Raw genomic sequence first — 15855 nt, 5'->3', positions numbered from 1 at the left:
AACCTCCAGAACTTGCGTTTTCTGTGGGAACTCTGGCTCCTTTGATCTGTGGGAGCATTGACAGCGTTCGGGCTTTCATTTCCTTCAGCAGTTGGAGGGGTCTTAACTTCTCGCAGCTCTCTGTGCTGGTGGATGCTCTGAGGCTGTTGGTCCTGCTCTCGCTGCTGGGGCTGCGTGCGGATGGGGCCTGCAGAGGGTTCATGTGGGGATTCCAGGCTATTTATTCTGCTTGGATAGCTGTCTCTAAACAGCTGCACCAGATGTGGCGGCCACAAAGGCATCTCACATACAACTGGGAGTCTGTTTTAGGGGCTGGAGGATACTGGAAGGTGATCTGAATAATTCCAGACCCAACAGTGCCCAGAACCCTCCTCTTATGTCCTCCTGGCTTGTGCAGAGCTTGTTTTCTTGTGAAGCCAGGGAGTGTGTGTGGGACAAGAGCAACTGGTTGCAGCACTCGAAGCCTTTGACGTGGGGTCCTGATCCTCACCTGCGGGTTTCCAAGTGGACTGATAGTGAGGAGGGGGAGGGCAGCCAGAGTCACTGGCTCTTGCATCTGGTTCCTATCAGTGATGGTCCTGCGCTGGGGACAGACGGTCATTAACACGGTGTGTATACACAGCTCTGTCTCGCGCGTACAAAGAGGTACATTATACTGCCTGGCAGAAGGCATGGTGCTGTGGTTTCTTACATAAGGAGGGCGTTTTGTTTGGCCTGCGGGGTTACCTCAGCGCTGCCACTTTGCACCGTCCAGTGCTCCCTGTATCCACTGCCCCTCGCAGCTGTTTCCTGCAGTCAGATGGGAGTTACATAGGTGCACCACGGGTTCAACATGTCGCGTGTTTCAGACTTGCACCAGTGGTGCACGTGGATGAGAGCTCTGGTGTCTCCGTGAGTACGTCCTTGGATACTGGTGCAGAGACCTGGGGTCGACTGTTGCTAGTACGTTGTGACTGCAGACAAGACACACGTTGAAGCATTGACGGAGAGGGGAGGCACTTGCCAATAGATTGTGCTTGTGCCCTGAATTTGCCTGAAAGCAGAATCCCTGGCCTCAGCAATAGGCGTGAGACAAGCTGATATCTAAACCAAACTCAACCATTTGTGTTTTTACAATTGAGACCATAGTCCTGCCACTGTGTTCAGTGATTACAACTTTGCACCCTACAACTTTTACCAAGTTTTTAATCATAGCTCCTGTCGAGCACTGTGGGTGCTTGACTGTGTCTTCCTCTCTTGTGGGATAATGAAGCAACAGCGTATTCTGGATGGCTTTTGAAGGACTGTCTTCTGGCTGGTCCAGAAATCAGGTTCCAACCTATGTTCTCAGTGCCTTTAAACAAAATACTAGTGTTTTAAAAATCAGTGCATCTTAAAAGACTTCGAACAAGCAGGTTGCTCATTAGCAATGTCTCAGCTCTTCGCTCAGATGGACTTTTGCTGTTGCGTTGGATATTGCTGTTCGCACCGTCTATAATTTGATAAACTGTTGATCTTTCTCACCAATGGTGGCGTGGCAGCACTCATCTAGGAGAAACATTGGCTGGAAATAGGTTCCCAAGAGGAAGAGCCTGTTGTCATATGTGTTCCCTGACCTGTCCCGTGAGGGATGGCAAATGCTGTGCAGGGAAGCTTGAAAAGGTTGAAGCCTTTGAAGAACTGGGCAAGGTGGTCTAAGCAATGTTGGGTTTTATCAGCTCTGAGTGCCCCTATCTCTCAGACAGTTGCAAGGGTGACAGCAGGGATAATAGTTCATAGCAGTTTGCTGTTTAACAGCTGTGATTCACTCTTCGTAGCAACAAAACATCAGATTGTGGGTGAGGCAGCCCTCAGCAAATTTACTTTTCAGATCACCAAGGAGCTGCTGAACTGAGGAGCACATGAGCTTGGCACCTGTTTCTAGGGAGTGTGAGACGGGGACACTCTGCAGTGGACATCAGTAACAACCACTGCTTTGCAGCACTATGAGCAGCTCTCCTCAATCCTTTGTGGTTCTTTGCAGTCATAGGGGCACCCAGATGAGTATCCTACCAGGGATCCAGAAACCCTCTGCTCTAGAGGAGTCTCTGCCACAGTATTTCTGGTCTGTACAGCCACAGAATTAGTACTTGAAGGCTTGAGAGTCTTTTGTCATAGGGGACTTCCAAGTCCTCAGAGCCCTATCGATCAGAGGAATCAAACTGCGAACATATTGCCAATGAGTTTGGAAGACCTGTCTCTTCCAGTGATGGACGTTGGCACCATTGATTCTGTGTGAGTGAAACTGAAGTTGTGTTCATCTCTGAAGCACTGCTTGTCAGCATGGACAAAACGGATAGGACATCTGGCTGTGGTTGCCTTGTGCTCTGTAAATGACCTGTGCTGCAGTCTCTAGATCCATCCAGAAAAGTCAATTATGTAGAATTAACTTCCTCACAAAGATGATCCTTAAGGGGGTTTCCTGTGAGGATGATCATGGAGGTCTACCCTGGCGTTTCTCCGGACTCCGACTCATTCAAAGTCTTATGAGTGGAATTATGCCTTGGAATTTTATTTGCGAATAATATTACTCTACCAGAGCCTTATTCTGGGTGTGCATCTGATCCCTGGTGAGGATTGGAATTGCCTGCAGTACGAATCTAGAAAGGGAGCTTTCCAAAGCTCCAGTGGCTCAAAAGCTGTGCTTGAAGTGGGGAGCTCTCCAGCCAGTAGCACTGCCAAAGGCCTGCCGTCTTCCTAGAGATACCCAGAAATATGGCTCCTTTTCCATCCATCTTGTGGGGTAGACATGCTTGTGTCTTCAAGAAATCTCAGGCCAGCTCTGACTTTCTTTTTAGAGGTTTCAATCTGTTTTAGCTTTCCTGATGTTTTTATGCTTGTGGAACATGAGCTCATCACTAGTGAACAGGGAACAAGCTTTTTCCCTCTGGCAATACCCAACGCTGTCCAGGGATAACTCGGACCAAGGGCTGACCACTGACTTTAGAGATGAAGACTTTCTGATCTGCGAGTAGGACTGGATAGTACCAGGTCTCCTTTGACAGAGACTTGGTCAGTTCTCTGGGTGGAGCTCTGCTCAGCAACCCATTGCTGTCAATGCTATATGAAAGTGGTAGGTCCTGACTTGGGCTGTTTCCATCAAAGACAACCACTGGCATCTGTAGATCTGTTCTTTGAATGAGAAAGATCCAGTGTTGCTGAATGGTAGCTTTTACTTGCAAATTTTATCTGTTCACTGCAAATGCGTTAAGTTGAGAAATCTTTTCCTAAGCCACAGGAGCAAAGCCAACAGCTCTGATTAGAGTTGGGCAAATTTCTTGACTATATCTTGAGCTTGGTGTTCAAACTCACGTCCTGCTTTCAGGGGACTGACTCTCTTATCTCAGAGTGTAAGATTGCCTTCTGCCTAGGTCAGAAATTTTTCAGGCTGCCCACTTGACTTCTGGACAGTTCAGGTCTTCAGCTGATGGCATGCCGTTGAGTTTTGGAAAATCCTGTTGAAACTGTCCCCGTGTTCTGTCTTCCCACCTCTGTAGAAAGCAGTGTTGAGGCTGAGGCATAGTCTGTGGACCTGTGGTCATGGTCAGTGTGTGGTTGTGGCTCTTGGGGCAGAGGCCACAGTTTGGTAGCTTAAATCTTATGCTGTAGAGGTTTGAGGGTAAGAAGGAGTTGTGCAAGCCAGACAATGGGGAATTGGCACTTAGAGCATCTCCTTCACGAAGTGCTACTTGCGTTCTGCAAGCCTGCATTTGTTCAGTTGCCATCAGAGTGTCACAACAGAGGCTAGAATATTAATTTCCTAGGGCTTTTTGTGATGATTAATTGAGGCTGAACATTGAATTGGAAGGGAGACCTGTGGGAGTAGAAGTGTGGCAGGAGAACATTTTATCTGTCAGCAGCTGTATGCTAGCCTTTCTCTGTTGTAGAATAAAAGCTGACAGAAAAGCATGGTGCTTCACGGAGGTTTTATGTTTGCCAGGGCATAAACTTTCATGAATGAATTAAGGCAAAGAATGGTTTTCAGTGTAACTGTGTAAAACCAGCCCTCTCTATCGCACCAGCTCCCCTTAGGGGCCACCTCTAAACTGAGTGCCTTGTGGACACACAATGTTTTTAAGAGGTATCTGTCAGCAATGAGCAGGAGGGCTGCCAAGAAAAATTTCAGCCCAAGCCCAGATTCAAAGGCTCCCCTTTAAAGATGTATTAAGAGAAACCAAACAAAAACTACATCAAAAACACACAGGGCATAAAACTGACCCTGTGTGAAATCTTACACCGACCCTCCTACTTTCTGGAGGAAGTTAGGAATTTATGCTCCAAACTTTGCCTATTTTCAGAATGCAAACTACTGCAGCACCTCTATAATAGTCTTTATCTAGTAAGCCAAATAAATACTGTGCAGACCTGCTGTCATTCTTTATTTTAAATGAAGGTTAAAACACTGTAACTAAGCAATGCTAAGAGGTAGGTTTACTAATCTACCAGCTGCAACCCTCTGGATGTGCTTGGTAATAAGGTGATTATTAATTATTCACAGCTCGCTGACCCGTGGGGGAGGCTTGGCTGCACAGCTGCAGTCCAAGTGTATGGGAACACGGGCAAAGTGTTCATTCAGAAGCTGTTTGGACATGATTTAAAGCAGATGAAGATGCCTGTGAGGTCTCCTGGTCCTACCTGGAGCAAGCCTGCTGGGGAAACTGGGTCCCCTGCACTGCAGCCATCCTCATGGGAAGGGTGATGCCCTCAGAGCTTGCGTGGCCGCCTGGGGCTGAGGGAGCCCTAAAAGGCTGCCCTGGGAGTGGGAGCCACACGAGGTGCCCCAGCACACCAGCTGCTGCTGCAGCGTTGGGTGCATCTCTCCTTTTTCTGCCTCAGCATTGCCAGCTAAGAAACGAGGAAAGGATCAGAAATCCCCTTCTGGCTGCGTGTAGTCGCAGCTTGTGAGTCCATCGTGGAGGTGAAGGCGGTGCCTGCTTGTTTCCAAAGGTGCTGTCCTCTTCCGTGTGAGGCTGAGTGCGCAGGAACAGGGCCATAGCTGGTCTCGCTGTCCTTCAAACGCAGGGACTGAGGCTGCGGAAATCGTCTGGGTATCGCTGGATCCACATTGCTCATTCCAGCTGAGCCGCTTTGCTTCACCTCTGTGCTTCGACAGAGTACAGGAGCTGTTGTGTTTGCCTTGAGTTTCTCCATGCTCTCTCTGAAAGGGTGCCAGCTGGACACACATGGGTTTTGGTGGCATCCCCAACATCTGCAGGCGTCAGAGCAATGTGCTTTATGGAGAGACACCCGTGAGATCCCGTGGTGGGAAGCACGCCGCTCTGGCTGGCATCACAGAGGGCAGTTTTGTTTTGTTAGCTGTGCTTGGACATCACTAAAAAGCAGATGTGAAGTGTCTATCGACTTCTGCTGGGTCATGCAGCGTGCAGGCTGCCTGCTGCTGCTTCATGTCAGGATGTGCTGGAGCAGGGGAAGGGATCTGAGGAGACTCGTGTCTTCTGTCACGTGTAAGGTGTCCTTCGTAGGAGCTCTGTGCCACCAGCACCCCTGAGAAGCACTTGGCGCTCTCTTGCTCTGCTGATGCTTGTGTCATGCCTGGCGAGTACCTCGAAGAGCCAGTTAGCAGAGAGGCTGGACGGGAAGCGTCCGGCTGGCTGGGGCTGTGCAGGGCTTGCGGACCTGCCTCTGTCCATGTCGCTGTCACCGCTGGAGCAGAGACGTCCCGCGACTGCCTGGCCCACGTTACCTGGCTGATCCAATTGATCAGAGTGGCTGCGTCTCACTCCAGTTTCCTCCATTCATCTACCACTTCCCTCGCTCCGCTAGTTGTGGTTAGCACCAAGAGGTGGTCTCAGCACAGGGCATTTCAGCCGGCCCTGGGTCCTGAGCTTCTCCCATCCTAGAGTGAATCAGGGTGTGCTGGCAGGTGTAGAGCGGGCATCCCCCCCGTCTGCTGCATGTGAAGAGGGCTTTCACCTGCAGGGCTGCCAATCTTGTCTCTGTATGACTTTCACTTCTAAACTCCTGTGGTGATGATGTGTTTGACTCCCCTCCACCTCTGCCAGGGTTTGATCTCTGTCTCAGCAAGTATCAGCTGTCTCATGATTTTCTCTTTCAGGTGGGAACAGCGAGAGCTGCCTAATGGTAGAGTCTACTATGTAGACCATAACAACAAGACCACCACCTGGGAGAGACCCCTTCCTCCAGGGTAAGGTGCTCTGGGAGCAGGTGGTGTCTCAGATACCAAGCTAACCTGTTGTAGTGGCCGCGCAGGAGTCTGCAGAGAAGGGGGGAAGTCGGTCATGGGAGGGGGTGGAGGAAGGTCTTTTCATTCCTAAAAAGAAATGAGGTGAGAAGACCAAGTGTTTACTGGCTTGAAAACACACTCTTCAACCTCTAGAAGGCCTTTTCTTTTTTTAGAAATAAGACCTTTCTGTCTGTTTTGTTTTAGCCTTTATTAAAAGATTATTATTTTTTAAATAGTCCATGGAATCACTGGCAACTTGAGGAGCGTAATTGCTTGTGGGCAGAACAGAGGGGTGGGCTTTTGATACAGGAGCCTGCAAAGTCTCCCTGAGGACCAGGAGAAGGGGATAGGCCCCATGTCGCCTAGAAAAACAGACACTTTAGAGGAGGGATTACTTGAGAGGGCTGAGTTTCTGGTGAGCAGAAGCAGGCGTGCTCAGTGTTTTCCAAACCTGGAGTTGGACCTTGTCCTCTCTCAGAGAGGTCTCTTATGTTCTTAGCACAGTGGGGGGCTGCCCACTCTTGAGAAGACGATGCTGCTTAGCTCCATGAGATGTGCTAGAAGAACTCTGCAAAACTTGTGTCCAGGAGGGACATGCTTTCATTTGCAGAAGTAAACAGTCTTCAGATCATGAAGACCGTACATAGCTCTCTGGGCCCCCACGTTTTCCAGAAGCTTGTTGAATTCTCACCTTCTCTTTGGGCTCCCAAGAACAGAGAAGTCGGTATAGCCAAACGAATATTGTTCACTAGATGGCATTTATCTTAGGTTGGAATGACTGGAGTGAGCTTTAAAAGCCAGTGTACTGTGTGAATATGAAATAAAAGCCTGTTTTCCTCCATGGGAGCCTCTAGGTTCCTCTGGTCGCACACTACCTTTGGTTAAACTGAGACCTTTGCAGCCTTCCCTGTCACCTTCTGATCCTCTAACAGCTTAAAATCTATCTGGTATTAAAAGAGGGAGGCTGTTACCTGAAAGGTAGGTTTTGGAGTACCCCAGGTGTGTTCCTCCCCTCCTAACACCATGGTGTTATCTGTTAGCATCTAGGCGTCTCCTGTCTCGGAGCTCAGCAACACTGCTTCATGTGATGTTACAGGAAGATCCTAGTGGTGGATCTCATTTTATCCAAAGAAACCCCTTCAGCTATGAAATTGATAGTTATACTGGAACCGGGAATGGAGCCCTTGTGTTAAAGGGTAGCGCTCAGTCTTGTGAGAGGAGCCAAACCCAAGTGTCTGAAATCAGCCCTTAGTGTCAGAGTGAAATGAAAACTCACAGTCTCCATGGCTAAACTCATAGGCCCAACAGCTCTTACTGTCTTCCTCCCTTGAAGGATGATGAGCTGTTTTTCTTACCTGTTTCTGGAGGCCAGTGAGCCGTCGAAGTGTTTCTAGGAGCCAGAACTCAATCCATCGTGAATTCTGAGCCACTGCATGGAGAACATGACTGGAGCTTGGCAGCTGGCTAAGTTCACAGTGCAGTGCTCCTCTAAATTGTGTTTTCAACACGTTCTTGGGCAGCAGCTGAATATTCTCAAGCTGCTGCTCCTTGTCCAGGGCTCCCGGAGCCAACTCTCAGCAAGAGAAATAGGAGATTCCTCCATGTTAGACCATGTTCTGTGCCTTCTGCCATGCTTCTTTAGCTCTGCAAGGTTTCTTTCTTCTGGCCCCCATACCTTCACACTAGCATTAGTATTGAGTTGCCACATGACGGCTGGAGACATCTGCCACCAGATCTGTCTGTGCTGCTTCTTTCATCAGCTGGAGGGGGATGCTCCAGGCCTTGTTCCCATGCAGCATGCCTTCCTCTTCCTGGGCTGCTGGCTGTGGGGAGGAGATGCGAGGTGGCTGCCTTCTTGGAAGGTGGGTTTACCTGTGGGTGCCTGGCCCAGTCCTGTCCTTCGAGCAGCACTGGTGGATGTGCTGGTCTTGGGGAGGACTTGTGTTTGGGCTGGTTATCACAGGAGGGAGCATCAGTTGTCATGACTTTCCTGTGTTACTGCTGTGGTGCTTGAGGAGGGACTCTCTGCTGGGACATGCCCCAGGGGCTCAGCTCTGGGGCTACAGCTGATCTCCTGAAGGTTTGTTGAGGGATGTTGGTTCAGCAGTCCTGTGCTGTGTGTTCAAGCTCCGTGCAGTAGAAGCGATGTTGGAAGAAGCGGGGTGGTGGTGTGCATGTGAGTTTGGTGTGGACTCCCTTGGAGTGGGAGATGATCAAGCCCTGAAGCACTGAAACGAGGGCTGGAAGGGCACAATAAGCCCCTTTCCTGAGGGAAGACAAGTGGTGACATTTCCTTCCTGTGGTGTTTCCAGGTGGGAGAAGCGCGTGGATCCTCGAGGAAGGTATTACTATGTTGACCACAACACCAGGACCACCACGTGGCAGCGCCCTACAGCCGAGTACGTGAGGAACTATGAGCAATGGCAGTCCCAACGAAACCAGCTCCAAGGAGCCATGCAGCAATTTAGCCAAAGATTCTTGTACCAGGTGAGGGCCAGTGGCTGCGGTGGCTCAGGTAGTGCTTGCCCAGTGGGTCTCGCCCAACCAAGTCTGGGAGATGTGGAGTGCAGGGACGGTGCTCACTGGGCTGTGAGCAACCCTGTTCTGCCTGCACGGAGACACGACTTGCAGCTGGCCCGTGCAGAGACAGTCCGTAGGCTCGGAGAGCTCAGCAGAACAGTGAGCTCGGACAAAAGTTCCCAGAAGTTCCTCTGCTGAGTGTGGAGAACCTTGTGGGAATAGCTTGCTTTTTATAAAAACAGCTAGTGCATCCTTGAAAGGCGATGGGAGGTGTCCTCAGCAGTCTGTCCCTGATGCGTCCCTTCCGTGCTAGCATGGCTAGGAACAGGCTTTCTCCCTTGGCTCCCATCAGCCAAGGCATGCTGGTCCTGGGCAGTGCATTGGCCTTCCTTATGGCCTTGCTCCTGACCTGGCGGAGGGGGAAGGGGCCGGTCTGTGTGAGGCCTGCAGGACTTGCTGTGTGCTGTCAGGGCTTGGGCCCGTGTGGGGAATACCGTAGGAACCTCCCGTGTTGTGGGGTGGAGAGGCTCTCGGGGCTGAGCTGTTCCTTCCCCAAGTCTCCATTCGGCTGAGGGTGGTGTAGTTGGACGCTGGGTGGCCTCAAGAGGCAACGCCAGTAAATATGGGCCCAGGGCACGAGTGCTGGCGTGGTGAGTGCTGCAGCAAGAGCTGGGGAACCAGAGCACCCAGGGAGTGAGCACTGCTGGGCTCTGTGAGCTCCCTCCTGCTTTCTCTGCTTCTCTCCCTTGTTCTTGATTTGGGCTGAATAACCACGTTTCCTTGCTGGGCAAATGGTCTCTCACTAGCCCCATAGAGCAGCAGCTCCTGAGCAGAGTGTGGTCTCAGACCACTCTTGTCCTGGCCTTGCCGCTGCTGCCTGAGCCAGGATCTGGCTTCCAGAGGTGGCGAGCGTCCTCCGATAACCAAGTCTGCGCTGGCAACCCTTACGCAGCAGGCTGAGCAGTCATTAGGCACGAGCAGTCTGCAGCATTTCTGCTTCCCAGACCGGTGATGTTTCGGTGCTCCCCCCATCAGCCAGCCCCTGTGCTGTGCAGGAGGCTGCGACGCTGTATAAAACATTGCTCTTGACAGGAGAAGGAGAGCTCCAGCGGGGCAGGTGCAAAGCGAACGTGTGAGGAGCAGGGTGATGAACTTCTCATTAACTTTCAGTTCCTCTCTGAGGAAGTCAGGAGGTTGATGTGTCCCAGCAGGACACAGAAATGCTGCTGCTGCTCGTGCAGTCTCCTCCAGAGAGGAGCCCAGGTGTGAGCTCCCTGGAAGGGGGATGCGCAGAGCTCGTGTGCAGAGCCGGGCTGCCAACGCCGCTCGGCAGGAGGCAAAGCTAGGGCTGCTCCGCAGGACGCGCAGGGTGCTGCTCTGAGCCCGTTTCCCGCTCCTGCCCCTCTCTCCCGGCCAGCTTGCCAGGCTGGTGCCTCTGGAGGGGGTCCAGTCCTTTCCTAGCGCGCCCCGCGGAGCACGGTGGGCTGTTGCGGCTTTGCCCGCCGCGTGCCCTGCTCCTGCAGCACGCTGCAAGGGCAGCGCCGGCTGCGCAGCGGCGTTCGGCAGGGGACTTCCACCGGCGGCTGGGCTGGATCGTGAGCTCATTGCTCGCTAACGTCTCCGCGAGCGCCGGCCCTGGAGCCACTCCAGGGCTGCGCGACTCGCCCTGGCAGAGTGCAGAGGGAGGGACTCGCGCTCCAAATTTAGCCTGATGAAACGATTGTACTTTTGTTTCAAGCTTTCTGCTGCCAGCGGCAATGGCTCCTGCTCTGCCTCCTTCCCCGCAGGGGCTTTCTGCTTGCTGTTGCCCTCCTCTGCCCACCTGGCGGGGAGAGGAGAGCGGAGCGGCAGCGGGCAGGACTGTGCTCCTGCGGGCAGCGCGGCTCGGAGGGCCGGGGTGCAGCCAGGGACCAGGTGCCGCGGGGCTCCCAGCCCGTGCAGCGGGCTTGGCGGTGATTTCCCAGTGCTGAGGGGTCTCGCTGGCACAGGGAGCCGGGCTGTTTCCAGCCGTGTCCCGTGCATGTGGGGCCTGCCGAGAGCAACGGGAAGGCTGGCTCCCCGGAGCGCTGCCCTGTGCTCGTCTCCCTGCCGTGTTTGTTTTAATTAGTTATTTTTAGGCCGCAGTGAGGCGATACCTCTGGACGTGACTCGACTGTGTCTCTGGCCAGTCTGTCTGGGCAGGGCAGGGAGCGGAGGCCACTCGGAGCCGGAGGCACGCAGCATCCGGCTGGCGGCTGCCAGAGGCAGCGTCTCACTCGCCCCGTCGGGCTCGCTGGGTCGCTGCAAGGGGAGAAGCTCGGAGGAGCAGGGCTGCCCTGGCCCCGTCCCGGACCGTGCCGTGGGACGTCCCGCCGGGGCGCTGGGCTGGCCCGCGGGGTGCCCCGGGGCTCGGCGCCCTTCCTGGGCGGCCGGTGGGGGCTCTGCAAGGAGTCAGGCCTGGGGGTCCCCATCCGGGGCAGCAGCGGGAAGGGCCCGGCCGTGGGCGGCGTTTCCCAAGCCCGCACTGGCTCCGTGCACGCTCCTGTCCCTCGAGCGGCGGGACGGGGTGCCGGGCCTGCCGGGGAGCGTGGCCCCTCTCCTGCAGCTCAGTTTCGGGAGGTGCAATGAAAAGGCTTTTTGGTAACACTGTGTTTCTTATTTAACCATCAAAAGCATTCGCAGCACCCCCTTTTCCCCCGAATCCCCAACTGTTCGGGCTGCGCGTGCATCCCCAGGGGACCTGCAGCGGAGCCGGAGCCGAGGCGCAGCGCAGCCGCCGGCCGGCCGCCCGGCCAGCCTCCTTCCCCCGTCCCGGGGCATCCCCCGGTTCAGGCTGGGTGACGGGCGGCCGGGGAGGAGGAGGAGGAATAAAGGTGCTTTGTGCGGCGGCCCCCAACCTGCTGGGGGTGGGAGGCGGCGGGGCCGGGAGACGCCTGTCTGCGCCGGCATGAATGTGCCCTCAGTGCGAGCGCATCCCGCAGCCGCGCTGCCCCGCGCGGGGAGGGGGGCCGCCGGCCCCGCCAGGAAGCGCTGGGCGTGGACAGGGCTTGTGGGAATGATTTCATTGGAAAGGCCTGCGATATTTTTTCCCTCTTGTGTGTGGTTCTTGGAGAAGGTTGGAGGTGTAACTGGTGGGGATAGTCGCCTTGGCCAGCAGGCGCTGAGCAGCCGCGCACATCTGGGCTTTGCAGCTTGGTCCCGCTCCTCTCCGCGCACCGTGGCACGGCCCCTGCCCTGCCGCCCCCTTGGCCGCCCCAGCCTCTGTTTAGTTTGTGCTTTTTTTTTTTCCTTTTCCTTTTTTTTTTCTTCTTCTTCTTTTTTTTTTTTTTTAACGCCCCTTGAGTGTGCAAGGTTTTTTTTTAGTTCTTTGGGAGCAGATTCCCTCTGCTGCGAGCTGTGGGCCAACAGGAGGCGAGTGGAAAGCAGGGGGCTGCGCGACTCCCCGTCACCCCCCACTCCTTGTGCGCTCTGCTTTTTCCAGTCTTCTTTGCGTTGTTTTTTATTTTGTATTTTTGCCCTCTCTGTTGTCTCTAGTCGTCTGGCGCCCCGTCTGACAATGATCCTCTTGGTCCCCTTCCTCCCGGCTGGGGTAAGTACAGAGCCTCCTCACCTGCCTCCGCTCCCGCTGCTCGCCTGGCGGCCGGCCCCGGCCGGGGCACCGCTGCCACTCTCCGCCGGGCCCCAGCGCCGCGGGGAGAGCCGGGCTTCCCGGGAGGCTCGCTCGCTCCTGCCTGCATCTCTCGCGTTCCTGGGTACCACGGCTGGGGAGACGGTGTTGCCCCGAGGCTGCGCTGCACGCGGGGCCGCATCTGCCCATGGTTAGCACAACCTCTGATTTTAAATCCAGCTTTTTCCCACTTTTTTTTTTTCCCCCCTTTTCCTGGAGGAGTTCCCAGATCTCTCTCTCTCAGCTACTGAGCACAGAAGTGTTTGTGGTTGTTCTTTGGACTCGAGGACAGGCTAGGCATCCAGCTCCCCGCTCTTCCCTAGACCCCGGCTCCTGCCGAGCCTCCTGGGGCGTCCCGCTCGCTAGGCGCCCGGGTCCCCAGCGGGGCTGGGATCTGGCAGGAGCGGGGCCGGGATCTGGCAGGAGCAGGGCCAGGATCTGGCAGGAGCGGGGCCCTTTTGCTGCCCGTATCCTCAGCGCGGCTTTCTGCTGGGCTCTGCCATGCCTCCCCCTCCGTCGCGTCATGTCCGAACCAGACAGCGGGGCCTCGGCACCGCTCAGCTCCGGGGAGCGGGGGCAGCCGGTGGACGGGCAAGTATCCGGGGGGAGCCGGCGGGTGCTGGGGGCGCGGGGCAGCCTGTGTGCTGGGCCGCTGCGGAAGGGCCCTGTGCCAGCTCCGGGCGGAGGGGCCCCGTTCTCAGCGCGGAGCATCCCTGGAGAGGGAGGAGCCGGTTCGGGCTGATGCTGGATGCTCCCGGCCTGCCCGAGCCCTGTCCTGGGAAGCGGCTGTGTTGGAGGGATGCCCAGCTGCGCTGGCACCGGCAGGGTGGGGGCGGTAAACCCAGCACCTCGTCCTGCTCCGGGCGGGGGCCGTGGAGCGGGCTCCGGGGGGCGGAGGTGCTCGTGCAGGTTTGCCGACGGACGCCGTTTGCAAGCGGGGAGGGAGCAGGGAGGGGTGCGGGGACCCGGGTGGCGTCAGCGCCTTCGAGTCTCCGCGGCTCTGCCCCACACGGGCAGGTAGCAGGGGAGAGGCGAGAACGGCAGGGAGCTTGGAGCAGGGCCTGGTTGGGAGAGGGCCGGATGCCGCGGACCACGGCTCGCGGAGGCTCCGCGGTGCCCGCAGGGGAGGAGGGCGACGGGCACGGGGGCTGCGGAGAGGTGCGCCAGGCTGCCAAAGGGCCCCGCAGGGGCAGGGGACAGCGCGGGGGCCCCTAACGCTGTCCTGGGTGAGCCCCGGCCCGGCTGCGGCTCTGCGGGTTCCCGTCGCAGCCCGGAGCGGAGGGTCCCCTCGGCGGCGCCGGCTGGGGAGGAAGGCGCAGCTCCGCTCCGGGCTGAGCCCCCGTGCCCAGGGATCCGGGGTGGCCCTGCCCCGGGCAGCTCCCTCCAGCGGGAGATCAGCTCCGTACGGCTCGGAGGAGAAAGCGGGTCCTGCCCCGGGAAGCCCAGAGAAGATTCGGGAAGGTCCCGGGGGCGGACGTGGTCCGGGGGGTGGAGGCAGCCCCAGCCGTCACGCGCATCTGGGCCGGAGCGGACACGCTGCGGCCCCCGTCCGCGGGGCTGGCGGGAGCGGGGCAGCCCCGGCCCCGCAGCGGGACCCCGGAGCTCGCCCACGCTCATGCTTGGCTGCCCGCGGCTCCGGGACGGAGCTGGCAAGAAGGACGGCGCGGGTGGCGGGCAGGCGGCGACGCGGGGCGCGCGTGCAGGGCGTCCGTCCCGGCATGGAGCAGGGCCGTGCGTGCGGGCAGTGACGCAGGCACGTGGAGGGAGGAGGCGTGCGGGGCGCACGTGTTCGCGGGGGCGCTGCGTGCATGCACGTGTGCGCGTGCGCAGGGCAGCGAGCAGCCGGCGCGAGGCAGAGCGGTGCCAGCGGAGGTGCCAAGAGGAGGAGGAGGGCGGGCGGCTGCGGCGGGCCGGTTGAGCAGGCGCGGGAACCGCGGGCGCTTGGAGTGCACCGGCCGGCTCCGGGGAAGGCGCGGGCGCAGCAAGCAGGAGCGCGCGAGGCTGGAGGCACAGAGGGGCGACACGGCAGCGTCGCCAGTGTGAGCGTCGTGTTCGTTTTGCCCCAGCGCTCTGCAAAGGGCCGTACGCGTGTGCAGCGAGCGTGGGCAGCAGGCGGCGGAGGGAGCCTGGCCGCACTGGGGAAAACCTCCGCGGAGCCGCACGCAGCGATGCCGCGTTTGTAGTGTTGCGTGTCTGAGCGGGGCCGCGCCAGAGCACCGCGGCTCGAGTGCGTGGAAGCGCGTGCTTTTATCTCGCCTTCGCCCGGGGAGCAGGCGGGGAGGTGTAAAGGAGGGAGCGCCGCGCTGCTCGCGAGCTGGGGAGGGCCGTCTCTTCCTCTTGGGACGCGGGCGGAGGAGCCTGCTCCTTCCCGGTGGCCGGCCGAGCGCACGGGCTAACGCTTCCTCTCCCCTTTTCTCTTAGAGAAGAGACAGGACAATGGGCGAGTGTATTACGTGAACCACAACACGCGGACCACCCAGTGGGAAGACCCTCGCACGCAGGGGTAGGAGCCGTTGGGAAGAGCGGGGAGGATGCTTGTACTTTCTGGAGACGCGTCTAACGGGCTACCGAGCGCGGAAAGCTGGGGGCCTGGCCTGCCCATGGGACCGAGCCCCGAGCCAGTCCTGCAGGCTCCGGCGCTGGGGTGCGGAAGCGCTGCGAGCGACGGGCAGAGACCAGGCAGGCTCGGAGCACGAGGGAGCCGGATACCACGAGCCCCGGCGTGCTGGGGGGGCTGCCAGGCTCATGGGAGCAGAGCGGAGCGATCGGGAAATGGCTGGGAGGCCCTGGGCCTGAGCGGTCGGTGATGGGGAAGGTCGCCGGGCTCTTGGGGCAGGAAGAGGTGCCTTCCCGTCGCCTTCTCGCAGGGCTTCGCTGCGGCTCCTCCAGAGCTTTGGCTCGCGGCTCCCTGCAGACCTGCTGCAGCTGAGGATGTGGCCCAGGTCTCCACTTGGGCACATCTCCCGCAGGTAGAGAGCGGAGCCGTAGCTGTGGCCTGGCCCGCCACGGGCTGCAAGCGCAGGCGGGTGTCTGCAGTGTGTCCCCGGCGTAGAGCTGCGAGGTTGAGCTAGTCGCACGGGGCAGCAGCAGGAGGGCCCCGGGTCAGGGTGAGCGTGCGCGGAACCAGGGCCCCCGAGCCACGCGTTCGGTAACGCCGTCCTCGTGCCGGGCAGGATGATCCAGGAGCCGCCCTTGCCGCCTGGCTGGGAGATGAAGTACACGAACGAGGGCGTGCGCTACTTCGTGGACCACAACACTCGCACCACCACCTTCAAAGACCCGCGTCCCGGATTCGAGTCTGGGTGAGTCCTTCTGCGCCACCCCCACCGTTCTGCAGTGGGGGGCCCCGCGGTCGGCGCGTGGCACGAGGAGCTGGGGCTCGCCTTGCTTGTTGCCAGCTCTTCCACGTGTGGGGTCGCGGCGCAGGCTGGTGAGGTGGGTCTCTCTGTCGCGAGGACCTTGAGCT

General features: G+C 57.7%; 1 protein-coding gene across 4 annotated transcripts in view; it reads left to right on the top strand.

Moving 5' to 3' along the window:
• The window catches only part of WWP2 (WW domain containing E3 ubiquitin protein ligase 2), a 50839-nt gene that overhangs the window by 27073 nt on the left and 7911 nt on the right, over window positions 1-15855 (top strand). For all 4 annotated transcript variants that reach the window (XM_067302302.1, XM_067302301.1, XM_067302304.1 and 1 more), the window contains 5 exons: window positions 6095-6184; window positions 8536-8710; window positions 12257-12311; window positions 14811-14892; window positions 15563-15691. In XM_067302302.1, coding sequence (XP_067158403.1) covers window positions 6095-6184; window positions 8536-8710; window positions 12257-12311; window positions 14811-14892; window positions 15563-15691 — 531 coding nt within the window. The remainder of the gene's footprint in view (window positions 1-6094; window positions 6185-8535; window positions 8711-12256; window positions 12312-14810; window positions 14893-15562; window positions 15692-15855) is intronic.

The sequence above is a fragment of the Apteryx mantelli genome, chromosome 10 (assembly GCF_036417845.1).
Source record: "Apteryx mantelli isolate bAptMan1 chromosome 10, bAptMan1.hap1, whole genome shotgun sequence".
Lineage (NCBI taxonomy): Eukaryota > Metazoa > Chordata > Aves > Apterygiformes > Apterygidae > Apteryx > Apteryx mantelli.
Note: the sequence above shows the minus strand (reverse complement) of the source record. Positions and strands in the feature narration are given on the sequence as shown.